Genomic DNA, 13913 nt, shown 5'->3' on the forward strand with positions numbered 1-13913 from the left:
CCATCTTGGTTGGGTTAATTTGCATATAGTTGCTCTGATTGGCTGGTGGGCGTGGCTTAAGGTGTAGTGAAGGTATGGTCAATTTGCATGTTTGTCTTTTATTAGTGTAGATATCCATTCTAAGTCAATACTAAATGTCATTCATCTTTTTCATCACTGGTGCTCTAGATTGTCAGTCCTTGATTTAATTTTTCTTGCAAAATGTCTCCAGAATCTGTCCTTCCTCCTCCCACTCTCTCTGCCCTAGTGCAGTCCCTCTTCGTCAAGTTGAATTGTTGAACACCTTTCTTGCTTGAGTCTGTTCAGATGTTGCTTCCATTCAGACTAATTTTCCTCACACCTTTTTATCACATCAGTGCTGTTGTTGAGACCTTAAAACTGTAGTTTCTTGTCTACAGGATAAAATCCAAACCTCTTTTCACCCAGTGTTCCCACAGTTCAGTCTTAGTACTTACCCTTCACCAGTCAGACCTTTTTCCTGGTTTCCTAAACATAACTTGTTCGTTTTCTTCTGCTGTTTCTTCCTGTTCCTACAGCTTTGAAGTCTCTCCATCTATGCACATTTTAAGACCCAGTTCAGATGCTAAGTGACTGAAAATAATCTAACTGCACTGATTGTTGTTTTTTTTGCCAAGCCTAATGTTTTCCCATTTGACCTTTCCACCCTTAGTCATGTAAGGAGAAGCTATAAATAATATGACTTTTATTTAAATTTTTTTTAGATATTTCTTTATTGATTTCAGAGAGGAAGGTAAAAGGAGAGATAGAAACATCAATGATGAGAGAGAATCATTGATTGGCTGCCTACTGCACACCCCCTACTGGGGATTGAGCCCGCAACCCAGGCATGTGCCTTTGGCCGGAATGGAACCTGGGACCCCTCAGTCCTCAGGCTGACGCTCTAGCCACTGAGCCAAGCCGGCTAGGGCAATAATATGACTTTTAACCAGTTAACTGCCACGCATCCAAAACGGAAACCTCCCCATTTCTTCCATGTGCACTGGAATATTTACGAATTTAAGTTACCATAATTTTCTTTACAAACCCAGAGATGTCACTAACAAGTCTGATTTTAAAATTGGGTGACGAATTGATATGTGAGGTTTGCGGCTATAGATGCGTGTGGTGTGTGGAGACGGTCCGCCGCTTGTGTCTATAGACACTTACAGCGTACAAAGGGTTAAAACAATGTATGAGAAATTATGAATCCAGTGTTACTCTTACAGGCTTTATACTCATTCTAATTATTCTCTTTTAGAAAGTACCTTTTTTTAGTTTTCAAAGCATGTACTGTAATCTCGAATATTCTTAATAACTAAACTTTATTCTTTCAGATATGATTATTTCTTATAAATGGCCAAAATTTAGTTGGAGCAAAGATTAATGAATAGAAGGGTAATCTGATTTCAACTTTGTTTAATCTTACATTTACATTATATTTAATTTACAAGGTAGCTTATATCATGTGTGTTGTTTTTTTTTGGATATACATGTTGTCTTCTCCCAAATGTAACCCTTATCTCCAATTTCTGTGACCTCCACCATAGCACTGGCATATTAGTTATTCAGTACTTGTTTCTGTATTAAATGTTATATTAGCTTCAGTGCTGTAGAGGCTTGGCATCCATAAACTTATCATTTATAGTTTTGACAATTCCTACGTGACCCTAGAGGTCAACATAATTTAGCTGAGGTACAAAATGCCTCATGCCCTGGGATACTGATGGGTACAAGCAATCTCACTTAAGAGTGGTGACTCTAAGCATCATCTCTAGATATGGCTTTATTCTCTCTGTTGTAGGAGAAAGAATATGCTAGACTGAGTGCTATTCGAAATTAGGGAATTCCCAAAAGTCTCAGGATGTAAAAAATCTGATGTAGTCAGTAAAATTGTAGTGATTTTAAATAAGGTAGAAAGATAGATCATTCTTTTACAGGGTCAGAAGATCTGTTCATTCATTCTAGGCAGGAAATAAGGAGAATTGCTGCAGGGTTACAGATGCTTTTGATTTCACATTTATCTTTGACCTGTAGGTTTATAGTGATTGTTCCAGTTTTATAATATACATGACACACCTAATATTGAGATTGTCAGGATTCAGGCTTTAAATAATTGACTTGGACATAGTTTGACAGTATTGACTAACAGAGAAAGATTTCTGTATAATTTGCTGTTACTTTTATTCTAGACTGAAACGGGAGAAACACGCCCGGATCCAAATAAGGAAGAGAAATTTAGAGAAAAAGAAAGCAAAACTTCTGCAGGAAAAGTTTCCACATCTTTCTGAAGCCCAGAAGTCAAGTCTTGTCCAAGATGTCTGAACTCTTAATTTACCATTTTGTTTTTCTTACATAAACAATATGTATACGAAAGTAACTATATGTGGTTTATAAAGAAACCATATTTTAGTCAAATGACTACCAACTGTTTTAAGTGTTAATATGGCCTGCTAATTTTGGAAGTGGTCATGCTTCTATCAAATTTTTTAAAAATCAGGTATCAAGTTCAGGTTACATTTCCATTTTATAAATTACTAGTGGCCTGGTGCACAGAATTGTGCATATTGAACGGAAATTAATTAGAAGAAAGATTTATGTGGTAATTATGTTACTGCAAAAAATTACATGTCAAAATAGTATATATAATATCCTATATAATAAAGAGCTAATATGCTAATTAGACCGGACAACAGAATGACCATCCGGACAAAGCCAGGGCTGCAAGGGCTGAGCCCCTTGCAAGAATCTCATGCATCGGGCCTCTAGTAGTAGTATAAAATTAAAACACGTGTGCAATTGGTGCCAGCGAGAGCTTTATATGTATCACGCATGCACGAGTCAACATTTATTTTTAAATTGCCAGTGCACATCATATGTGCCGGACGGTTGGTTGGTCACTTAGCCTTTTATATATATAGATGACATCTAAGCAGACTTCAGTATCATCTGTATCTTAGAGTGGGAAAGTAAAGTTAACTACTATAGCAAAAGCAGTTCCACTAACATTTTTACTACTGTTAGAATGTGAGGTGGTGTGGATTAACTGCTGTTAATAAATAATGAGTACTTTCACTGAAAATGCTCATAAATAACATTTAGTATTTAAAGTATCAAGTCACAAGACAACGTAAGTCCAAAAATGTTTCTCGATGGCTAGCAATTTTTATTAAGGTAAAAAGCATAGGCAATACGTTTTACTCATCAATAAAAAGCAATTCTATCAATCCACTGGTAATTAATACTAAGCAGAGTTGGAAAGCATTTGACTGAAAGCAAAATATTTAGAGAAAATAGACATTTATATAAAATTATAAAATGCTTATAATAAGAATAAGTGCATCCCAAGGAAAGCACAAACTTATTTTAGTTTATAGAGCCAGTTAAAGCCTTGAAAATTTTAAGTGGAAATTGAAATATGCAAAAATGTATAAACATTCTACAAAAGATGGTCATTCTTTTCCTGAGTGTACTAAAGCTATGAAACGTAAGGTGACAGGAAGGTGGAGGTGTGGGAACACTTTTCAAGGGCATTTCCTTTCTACACACTGCTTCCCTCCTTCTTCATATTCTTGTTTGGAAATCCACATCTGTTGAAAGGTGCCCTGTAAAATGGAAACATTTTATCTTTATTTTCACAACTCCTAATCTGTGAAGAACTCTTAAAACCTCCCCCCAAATACTATTCCATTCCTCTCTTGTTTCTGCCCTCCTCCAGAACACCCACAAACACTACTTAATGTTAGAAAGAATATTAAGCCTCCTATACCAGTTGCACTGTCATGCGGATAAAAAGAGGCTGTGAAAGGAAGGTGGAGGGTTTGGCTATGATGACTTGGCGCCAATCTAAGGCAGCAATAGAAACTGGTGCAAGGCTTGAACCAGGTACAGAACTGAAGAGATGGTCTAGGATTGATTAACGGTAACATTTAGAAAAGTGCTCACCAGAAGTAGGATAAAATTTAGCAAGTACACACAATGATAATAACAAGCATTTCACCAAGAAACACAGAAGGTGAAAGGAGAAAAGATACCAAAGGAGGAAGGAACCTGGACTACATGACTATTCGAATGCTTTCAGACATGGTATCTCGTTTTGGTCAGAGATCTCCTAAAAGACTGGAAATAGAACAGAGACAAGAAATACATGCATGGACAGCTCCAAATATATAATTGCTTAAAAATGTTTAGCATAAGTATTTGGTGACATTTATTTAATTGCTCTGAAGAGAACATTATCCAGTCTAGGGTGCAGATAAGTATAAGGGCTTTTTCTCCTGATTCAAGGCAGGCACCAGCCTAAGCAACATGTAAAAGCCAGCACCATGATTGTACCATTTGCCCCAAGAATCAATTCCTGACTTCCTCTATCTCACCGAAAGGCCAGGGAGCAACCAGAACCTGAGAAGGATTTATTCTATTTTAAATATGCTGCAGGTACGTCCTGACCAGTGCCAAAGAGAATACACTTGGAAGAGGCGTGAATACATTAACAGGTTCCCACCTGTTTGAGAGGGGAAGCTACTCTTATGATAGTTATAAAATACAAAGATAAATGGTGCACTGGAATTATTTTTAGTCTTTTTATTAAATTTAGTGTTTTCAGTGGTTAATTCATTCAACACAAATTGTTAGGTATTTTTCCAAGTAGTTTACTCACCAGAGAAGCTAAAATAGAGCCACCAATCCATGAACTAAACCTCCGCTCCACTGTTGTATTATTTGCAATCAATTTTAACCGCATACTCTAAAATTGAGAGGCAAGAATAAATATTATTTACATGATCAAATACAACAGGCGCACACGGTTTTCCCTCCACCTGGATGTCCTTTTGTAAATTACTTAACTCCTAGCCAAACAGCTTCTTCACTGAGGCCAGTGTTCCCAAGACCACCTGGTTCATGACACACTGAGCACATTACAGTCATTTTGTCCATGTCTACTCATCCTTGCAGATTCAGTACATGCTGGGTGGGGACTATATTTTATATCTCCAGTGCCCAGCAGTCTATAGGTACTTAGGTATGGAATCAATGACTAAAATGATATTCAAATAGTACAAGAGTAACAAATAGATGTCATCTAGGAATATTTGATTAATAAGGGATATTAAGCCAGCTGGTGTGGCTCACTGGTTAAGCACTGACTCAGGAACCAAGAGGTCACAGGTTCCATTCCTAGTCAAAAGGGATTCAGGAGGCACCAATAGATGTTTCTCTCTCATCAATGTTTCTATCTCTCTATCCCTCTCCCTTCCTCTCTCTTTCTAGAAATCACTATGCAAAATATCTATGTACTGAAAAACAAACCTTACCTATGAAATTACACCAGCGTGGATACCTGTGACTGGAGAATACCACTAAAGAACAAAGAAAACTTACTGGGGGAGTTTTCTGAGAGAGTTCTCTATTCAATCTGTCAGTAAAGCTCTGTATTAGCGTGTTTCCTCCTGCCACTATGACACTTCCATAGAGACCCTAGGATACAAAACAAAAATAAATTAGTTCCAAAGGTTTTCATTAGTTTTTAAACACAACTACAAATAAATCCATGTCCACCACTACAATTTCCTTTTGTTTCACTCCTATACAGACCTAGTAGCTTAGTCCTGTGGTTCTCAATACTGGCTACACATTCTATTCATTTAGGCAGATTTTAAAACACCAGGGCTTGGGGCAGTTAAATAAAAGTCTTTGGGGATGGGATTTTTATTTATTTATTTTAATGTTATTTATTTATTTATTTGAGAGAGAGAAGAAGGGGGGAGGGTGGGAAGGAAGGAGGAATGAAAGGAGGGAGGGGGTGAGAGAAAGAGGGAAGGGGAAGGAGAGGGAGAGGGAGGAGGGAGAGAGAGAGACAGACAGACAGACATAGGTTTGTTGTTCCACTTATTCATGCATTCACTGACTGGGCATTGCAATGTTGGCACATCGGGACAAGTCTAACAGATGAGCCACAAGCACAGGGCTTGGTATTTTTAGTTAGTTTTAGTTGTTTACATCTCTCCAGAAGATTTTAATATACATTAAAGTCTAAGGACTCCTAACTTAAAGCACTTTTCTAAAACCCATCATAATTTTTGGCAGACAGCTGCCAACATTTAATTAGAGGTATACTTTATAATGACTTCAGCTTAGAATGCTCATCCAAAAGTTCTGGTATTTAAATTAGACACTGTGACTCTTTAATGATTATGGTGGATAATGCACACATTCACAATATTCCTGAAAAACGACTGCTGTCTTTCTCTTTTGCGTGGGTGTGCAATGGAACCACATGGCGAGCTTTACAAAATCCACATGCTGAGGTCTCTCCAAATAAAAATGAATTCCTACTCAGAGGAATTCCTAATCTTCAAGTATGCATCAGAAAGTTCAATGTCAGCCTGCCTTTTTAGTGATAAGTTCATATTTTAAAAAATATTTCAAAGGTATAAATCATACCTTTTTAAAGAAAATGGAATATAGAAGAATTTCCTCTGGAATCAACATTAGTTAAAAGGAGAAGTTTCACTAAAAACAATAAGCTATCACTCTCTTACAGTAAATGTACTTCATACCCCTATCGTCCTGGAGACAGCACATGCCTGACAGGCGACTAGTGGAAATAAAGAACATTTTTCATGGCCACCCAAAAGTGTTTTTTAACAACACGGTTAATAAATTCCCCCTTAGATATAAGAACTATGTTCTAAGCAAAAAAAAAAAAAAAAAAAAAAAAAAAACCAAAAAAAGAACTCAAAGAAAAATTGAGGCAGGGTACAGGGGTGGGAAAAGGAAGGTTTGCAGTTGTGAGTGATATTCTTTTGAGTTAATAAAGTTTTGGTAATAATTATAACCTGCATGTCCTTCTCCACGAACAAATGTAAAACTCCTTTTGCTCACCCCTGAATTGGCTACAAATTGAACCTAGGGTTAAAATATGATATAATCAATCTGGTAATCAGTATGGTGCTATAATATGGAGTACTTAAAACTTGGAAAAGCACAAAAATATGAAGGAAATCACTTACCTACACTTCTTGTAAAAGTTTAACCCACACCTTCTTGACGAATAAAAGGAAAACTGTACTATATATACAAGAAAAATCACCAATAATATATATTTTGGCTTGTCTCCTTTTAGGAAATGTCTAGAACAGCACTATCCAAAAGAACTCTGTGATCGAAAATGCTGTATATCTGCACTGTCATACCGTGGCTACTTGCTACATTTATCCTGTGGCCTGTGCAACTGAAAAACTTACTCTGAAATTTGCATTTGTTTTAATTTAAACTGCGCCATGCAGCCATTATATACCACACTGGACACCACAGGTCCAGAGTTGTGCATTTTTCCTTTTCTAGTCCTCCCATCTTTTTACGTATTCTGTTATAAAATGAACTTCAAAGTCAATGACCAAAACTGCCAACTTAAATAATGATCTGGGGGCATTTCAGTACCCAAAGAGATACCTCCATGCCATAAACAGGAGACTGGCACTTACTGGTCTGATATCAATATCGCACATTCCAACACTTGTAGTGACCACGTGACTGACTCCCAGCATTGTATTTCCTGATAATCCCTACAACAAAATAAAATGAACAGAGAACTTCAAACAATAAAGTGCATCCAAAAGCATTTAGTATTATATAGGTATTCTAATCACACAAGATCTCTACATATACAGAAAAAGCCAGGCTAATTATGAAATAAGCTTTCATACCTTTACATTGGAAGGGTCAAATAATCCTTCAGGAATCTTTAACCGTTCTGCTCCAAAATCACAGTTATAGCCATTGGGGAATTCATAATGAACAGTTGGCATCTGTGCAGCTACTCTGAAAACACAGTAAACATCATTAAACAAAAGACAAAAACAAAAAACAAACAATCCTCTTCAAAAATAATAAACTACTAAGGAATCAACTTACATGAAAGCAGAGTGAGAATACCTATTTTCTTTTAAAATGTTATTCCATATTTCTTTTGTTTTCTTTTTTAAAAAATGTTATTCCATATTTCTTAACATAACTTTTTACCTTTCAAGCAGTTAAGCATATTCTACGATTCTTTTTTTACCTAAATACATCAACTTCCTACCTCATTTAGGAAGTATACAGTTTTTTAAAAGATTAGTATGAAGGTTTTAAAGAGCTATTAAATTATATTTTACAGACAAAATAAGAATACATACTGTTCATCATAAGTTGAATCTGATACTTGAAGTACTGATGCTTGAAAATCCTGGATAACACACTATGGATAAAAATAAGAAAGTTTAAGAAGCAGAGTTATTGAGATTTGTCTTTGCAATCAATACTTTTGTAACATTATCTATAAAATACTTTTCTTAAGGAAATTGGGCCATGTTCCTGGATGGGAAAGAATTTCAATGGTATAAATCTATCAAGCAAAGACTCTTAATTATCAAAGAAACCCAATTATAAGCATCTGAATTGGAAGCTAAAATGCAGAACATTTAAATCACAACAGTATGAAACAATGAAATGAAAAATAACTGGGAACCCTTGTATCACAGTCCTACCAAAAAACCAGTTTCAAAACACTGTTTTTACTATAAAAATAAGTTTAGACTTAGAAGCCAGATTTCATTACCTGCATATATACTGTACTTGATATAACTTTACATGACTGCATATACTGTACAATTTTATTTATTTATTTTTAAATATATTTTTATGGACTTCAGAGAGGAAGGGAGAGGGAGAGATAGAAACATCAATGATGAGAGAGAATCACTGATCGGCTGCCTCCTGCATGCCCCCTCTGGGGATCAAGCCCTCAACCCGGGCATGTGACCTTGACCAGAATCAAACCTGGGGCCCTTCAGTCCGCAGGCCAACACTCTATCCAACTGAGCCAAACTGGGCACAACAATTTTAAAATTTATTTTGAAATACATGTCCTCTGGGTTGCTAAGGAGAAATATTGTCTAATATCTAGTCAAAATTGCTAATCATTTCCACAATTTTTCCTTGTACCAAACACCTATAAAAAAACCTTTATCTTTAGGTGCAAAAATGTCAGATAGGATATATGTCTGCCATAGTGAATTATGACTTTAATATCCTTTTACTGTGAGAACTGAATGTATATCTATGCTATGAGAAGTTGTTTTACTAACCTCTCCCCCTGTCAGTAAGTGCTATGTTCACAAATGGATTTTTAGTAAAGAGAATCTCTCATTGGCTCCCTGCTATATTAAAAAATCCACTTTTTCTTTTCTTTTTCTTTTTTTTTTTTTAAGAGAGTGGAAGGGAGGGAGAGACAGTAAGAGAGAGACATCGATTGGATGCCTTCGGATCGAGCCACCAAACAATGTACGTGCCCTTGACTGGAATCGAAGCTGAGACCCTTCAGTCCACAGGCCGATGCTTTATCCACTGAGCCAAATGGGCTAGGGCAATAATCCATAGTTTTTATATGGCTGACTGATATTAGACAAGAGAATATACTTGAGCCACTCCAGGAGATTGCTATAGACAAAAACCATTTCACCACCAAAAAAAAAGTGTCCAGAATAGCATAATGCTTGTTTTTACCCCCAAACCGAAGTTCCTTCTAGGTCTCACCACAGTAATCCAAATGAATGCATAGTAGTTTGTTGACATATTTGTTTGGCAAGTATGCAAAACAACCCACCCCGAAAAAAGCCATTAATTCTGTTTCTAGAATGTCATATAAAAATGTACAGATTGAAAAGTGTTCATATTGTAGTCAAAGACTTACAGCCTATAAGTCGTTCATGAAGAAGATAAGACTACTTACGTTACACATATAATTGTGCCAAGACCTTGTGACCTGCGGCAACTTCTCTTTCCTTTTCCAGTTTGCTGGTGATCCTTCGCGCACAGGTTCCTGGGTGCCAAGAGCATGGGCTAGGTTAACAGAGCCCACAACATGAGGTGAAGAGGTAGAGATAAATTCCAAAGAGAAAATTCATCAGTCATCACTTACTTTTGATGCAATCATATATGGAGGAATCAGTTCTATATTCATTTCCTGGAAGAGCTCTCTGCATTGCATGGTAATAAAGTCTCCAGCGAGAGGGGATTTTACAATGCCTATGAAACAGATTGAACAAGGCTAAGAGAGCATTCAGCCCAAACTCCCTGGGACAAATGTCCTCTGTGGATTTATGTGTGAATAATTATTTACAAGTAGAAACAGCAGAACTATCCCTCAAAGCATTCAGGAAGCCATGCATCAGTTTTAAATGTACATTATATACCAACAATTAAAAAAAAAAATCTCTAAAAAAGATATTACTTGGAACCTGGCATGCTTTGACAGCCCAGTGTCCTCATCTGTGTCCTCATGACAGCTAACATTGTCTCAGAGCACACTGGTTAAATACATTTACCTTGCTGAAGGACATAGCCATCGTGCACGGGAATTGCAGTGGTGTGAGTGGCTCCACTGTCCAAAATAAGCCCAGTCGAACGCCCATTAGCAAATCTAGTTTAAAGCATTAAGGGAAAGTAAGGATCAAGGCTCCTAAAAATAAAGTTTATTAGGAAGGAAAGGTTTTATTAAGGTCTTTGTAAACAGAGGCATTATGGCTTAAGATGTGTTAAAGTAAATCTAGGGGTTAAAATTGATATCAAATCATGACTGTGATTTAAAAAGAAATGAAACAGGCAGGACGGACTTCCAGAGTGGTGGTGGGAGGAGCTTGGGGGAACCTTTCTCCTGGAGAGACACATCTGTTAAGTTGGCCAAAATCAACACAGTCACACAAAGTCCCTGGAGATACAGCAAATGGCTTATAACAAACTGAGAAGCTTTTATTTCACAAAATCCACAGAAACTTGGTAGGAACAGCGGGAGGCTGTGGACTTTGAGCTAGGAACTAAAACCATGGTCATAAAGGATTAAAGAGGTATTTCTGCAGTGTGGCAGCTGAGTGGCAGTTTCCATCAACAGCCACTGAATATAGGCATGTCCCATTTTCCATAGCTTTGCCCGAAACATCTTAAACCACTGTTTGGGAATAGAGCCATTCAAATAATTGCTGAGCATTTATTATATGCCTAGTGATGAGTTTGATGTTCAATAAAGGCTAGCATTCCTTAAGCACAGAAGACTCACAAAGGTGAACCATCTACCTTTGCCCTAAAGAATACCCTGTTTAGTGAAGTAGAAATCAGTAAAGAAAGCTGTAAAAAGAATAGCTCAGGATGCCCTGTGGCGTATTGGAGACCACCTAACCAATCCCTGGGAAATCCAAGTGTAAGCTGGGGAGGGGGACATGGGGAAGAGCAGGAACACAAAGAAGGCCAGGAGGCAAGAGAGCAGGTGAGGTCAGGGAAATGCAAGTAGTTCAACATAGCCTAGAAGAATGAATGTGGAAGATTATTCTTGCAATTAACATAGATGATAAGAGCTGCAGTGTGAAGAGTGGCCAAGATAAGAGGAAGGGTGGCAATAATCCTGGAAAGAGCTTGCACCTAATGCAAGGGTAGTGGATAGAGAGAAATAAATGGATTGAGAGATGGGGGGTGGGGGGTGGGGGGAGAATACATAGGTCTTGATGACTGATACACTTGAAGAATTAAAGAGAAAGATCTCTGGTGTGGGCAACTGGGAGTAGGATGTTACACAGAGGGAGAAGGAATAAATTTAAGGGGAGAGAAGATAAAGTCAGTGTTGGACATAATGAGTTGAAAGTGCTTACAGAAAATATTCTAGTTGGCAGCCGAGCCTGGAGCTCACAAGAAAGATCTGGGAATTTGTCACCGAATAACTGGTACGTGAAGTCAAGAAAATGGGTAAGTTAAGCCAGAAGGAGCATGCCAAGAGAGATGAAGGACTAAGGGCAAAAACACAAAACAAACAAACAAAAAAAAGGAATAAGGAATGGGTAGAAATGGTCAGAGGGAAGAAGTCTGAGAACATTAAATCAGCGGTCGCCAACCTTTCGGACCTCGTGGACCACCAGTTGACAACCGCTGCATTAAATGGTCAGAAAGAAGGTGATTTATCTTTGCTATAACTGGCACTCAATTGACGTTTTGGCACCTTTTTACTAAATGCATTCCCCAAAGTATGCAAGTTGGACAGCATAAAACTAAGTCTTCCTTACTAGCTTAAGGTGTCAAGAACACAAGTGTGGCTGGAAGATATGAGAACTCAGCTATCAACCAGTAAGTCAGATAAAACAATGCTACTTTTCTTATTTGTTTTACAAAATATAATTACCGTTTTCATAAAAATGTTAACATTAATATGTCTATTGTTGGTATTCTAAACTGAACTAGCTCTGGCTGATGTGGCTCAGTTGGGTGGAGTGTTGTCCTATACACTGAAAGATTGTGGGTTCAAGTCCAGGTCATGGCACATACCTGGGTTGTGGGCTCGATCCCCAGTTGGGGCAACTGATCAGTGTCTCTCTCTCTCTCTCTCTCTTTTCCTCTCTCTAAAATGGTTGGGGCAACTGATCAGTGTCTCTCTCTCTCTCTCTTTTCCTCTCTCTAAAATCAATAAATTTCTTTTAAAAAAGGCAAGAGAGAAAACACCCCAAAATGTTCAGTTCTGAACAAGTGAGAACTGGCTCATGTCTGTGCTTAAGGAGCACCGCATTTTTACTTTAAGAGGAAAGCTAAGCATTACTCTTTCAAGGATACGCTGTCAAAACTGCAGTTTTGCAAAGGAAGAATGCTGGGATGTTGTAGTGTTCAAACATCAACTCTGTCAGTTTCTCTCTCTTGGCTCTAGTGTTCCACTGGAGAAGAGGGAAAAAGAAATGCAAGTCACTTCTTGTTTAAAAACTAAAATGTTGATTTATCTCAAGACATATTACAGCACTGTATTAACAAAAATGTACAATAAAATAAAATACCATGACAAATAATCTTCATAATAACAGTTCTTTAATATTTAGTTAATTTATATTGGTAAATAGTTTTAATAAATAAATAAAAATAAAAATTTGATTATTACTTAATAAGAGGTAAAATTATCTGCTGCAGTAAGTTCTAGAAATGACCACGTTTTCAATGAAAGAAATTAAAGTATTATTAAATCTTAAGAGTAAATCTATGAATCAGAATCATACCTATGAATTTTAAACCACCAAATTCAAGTTGCTACACCTTTTTTTAAAATATATTTTTATTGATTTCAGAGAGGAAGAGAGAGGCAAAGAGAGAACAGTAACCTCCTGGTTCTTAAGTCCACACTCACCCACTGAACCATGCTGGCCAGATTACAATTGCTACTCTTAAAAAAGAAACTAGAGCCCTAACCGGTTTGGCTCAGTGGATAGAGCGTCGGCCTGTGGACTGAAAGGTCCCAGGTTCGATTCCGGCCAAGGGCATGTACCTTAGTTGTGGGCACATCCCCAGTAGGGGGTGTGCAGGAGGCAGCTGATCGATGTTTCTCTCTCATCGATATTTCTAACTCTCTATCCCTCTCCTTTCCTCTCTGTGAAAAATCAATAAAATATATTTAAAAAAAAAAAAAAAGAAACTAGAGGTTAGAAACAGTAACAGAAAATTGATAATTTATGTGTTCCACAGAGACTTCAGTCTAGCAATTTGCAGCCCTTGTTCAACATTTGACGTCTCTCCTGGAGACCTGAGTATAAAAGCAGAAATGGTCTGGCTGGTGTGGCTGGCTCAGTGGTTGAAGATTGACCTATGAACCAGAGTGTCATAGTTCGATTCCCAGTCAGGACACATGCCCATGTTGTGGGCTCGATCCCCAGTAGGGGGTGTGCAGGAGGCAACTGATCAATGATTCTCTCATCAATGATGTTTCTATCTCCCTTTCCCTCTCTCTTCCTGTCTGAAATCAATAAAAATATATTTAAAAAAATAAAATACTGCCCTGACCAGTTTGGCTCAGTGGATAGAGCGTCGGCCTGTGGACTGAAGGGTCCCGGGTTCGATTCCGGTCAAGGGCATGT

The 13913-nt window shown here is 37.5% G+C and overlaps 2 protein-coding genes across 3 annotated transcripts in view; one reads left to right on the forward strand and one right to left on the reverse strand.

Moving 5' to 3' along the window:
* The window catches only part of MRPL47 (mitochondrial ribosomal protein L47), a 15053-nt gene extending 12634 nt beyond the window's left edge, over nucleotides 1-2419 (forward strand). For both annotated transcript variants that reach the window (XM_005883004.2, XM_014530629.1), the window contains one exon: nucleotides 2190-2419. In XM_005883004.2, coding sequence (XP_005883066.1) covers nucleotides 2190-2322 — 133 coding nt within the window. In that variant the 3' untranslated portion in view covers nucleotides 2323-2419. The remainder of the gene's footprint in view (nucleotides 1-2189) is intronic.
* Nucleotides 2420-3139: 720 nt separating this feature from the next.
* ACTL6A (actin-like 6A) overlaps nucleotides 3140-13913 on the reverse strand; it is a 25109-nt gene continuing 14335 nt past the window's right edge. Inside the window, exons 5-14 of the mRNA XM_005883007.2 lie at nucleotides 12631-12728; nucleotides 10368-10462; nucleotides 9962-10068; nucleotides 9773-9862; nucleotides 8178-8239; nucleotides 7707-7821; nucleotides 7485-7565; nucleotides 5380-5475; nucleotides 4658-4744; nucleotides 3140-3602 (exon numbers count right to left, since the gene is read on the reverse strand). Coding sequence (XP_005883069.1) covers nucleotides 3522-3602; nucleotides 4658-4744; nucleotides 5380-5475; nucleotides 7485-7565; nucleotides 7707-7821; nucleotides 8178-8239; nucleotides 9773-9862; nucleotides 9962-10068; nucleotides 10368-10462; nucleotides 12631-12728 — 912 coding nt within the window. The 3' untranslated portion in view covers nucleotides 3140-3521. The remainder of the gene's footprint in view (nucleotides 3603-4657; nucleotides 4745-5379; nucleotides 5476-7484; nucleotides 7566-7706; nucleotides 7822-8177; nucleotides 8240-9772; nucleotides 9863-9961; nucleotides 10069-10367; nucleotides 10463-12630; nucleotides 12729-13913) is intronic.

Source organism: Myotis brandtii, unplaced genomic scaffold, assembly GCF_000412655.1.
Source record: "Myotis brandtii unplaced genomic scaffold, ASM41265v1 scaffold751, whole genome shotgun sequence".
Lineage (NCBI taxonomy): Eukaryota > Metazoa > Chordata > Mammalia > Chiroptera > Vespertilionidae > Myotis > Myotis brandtii.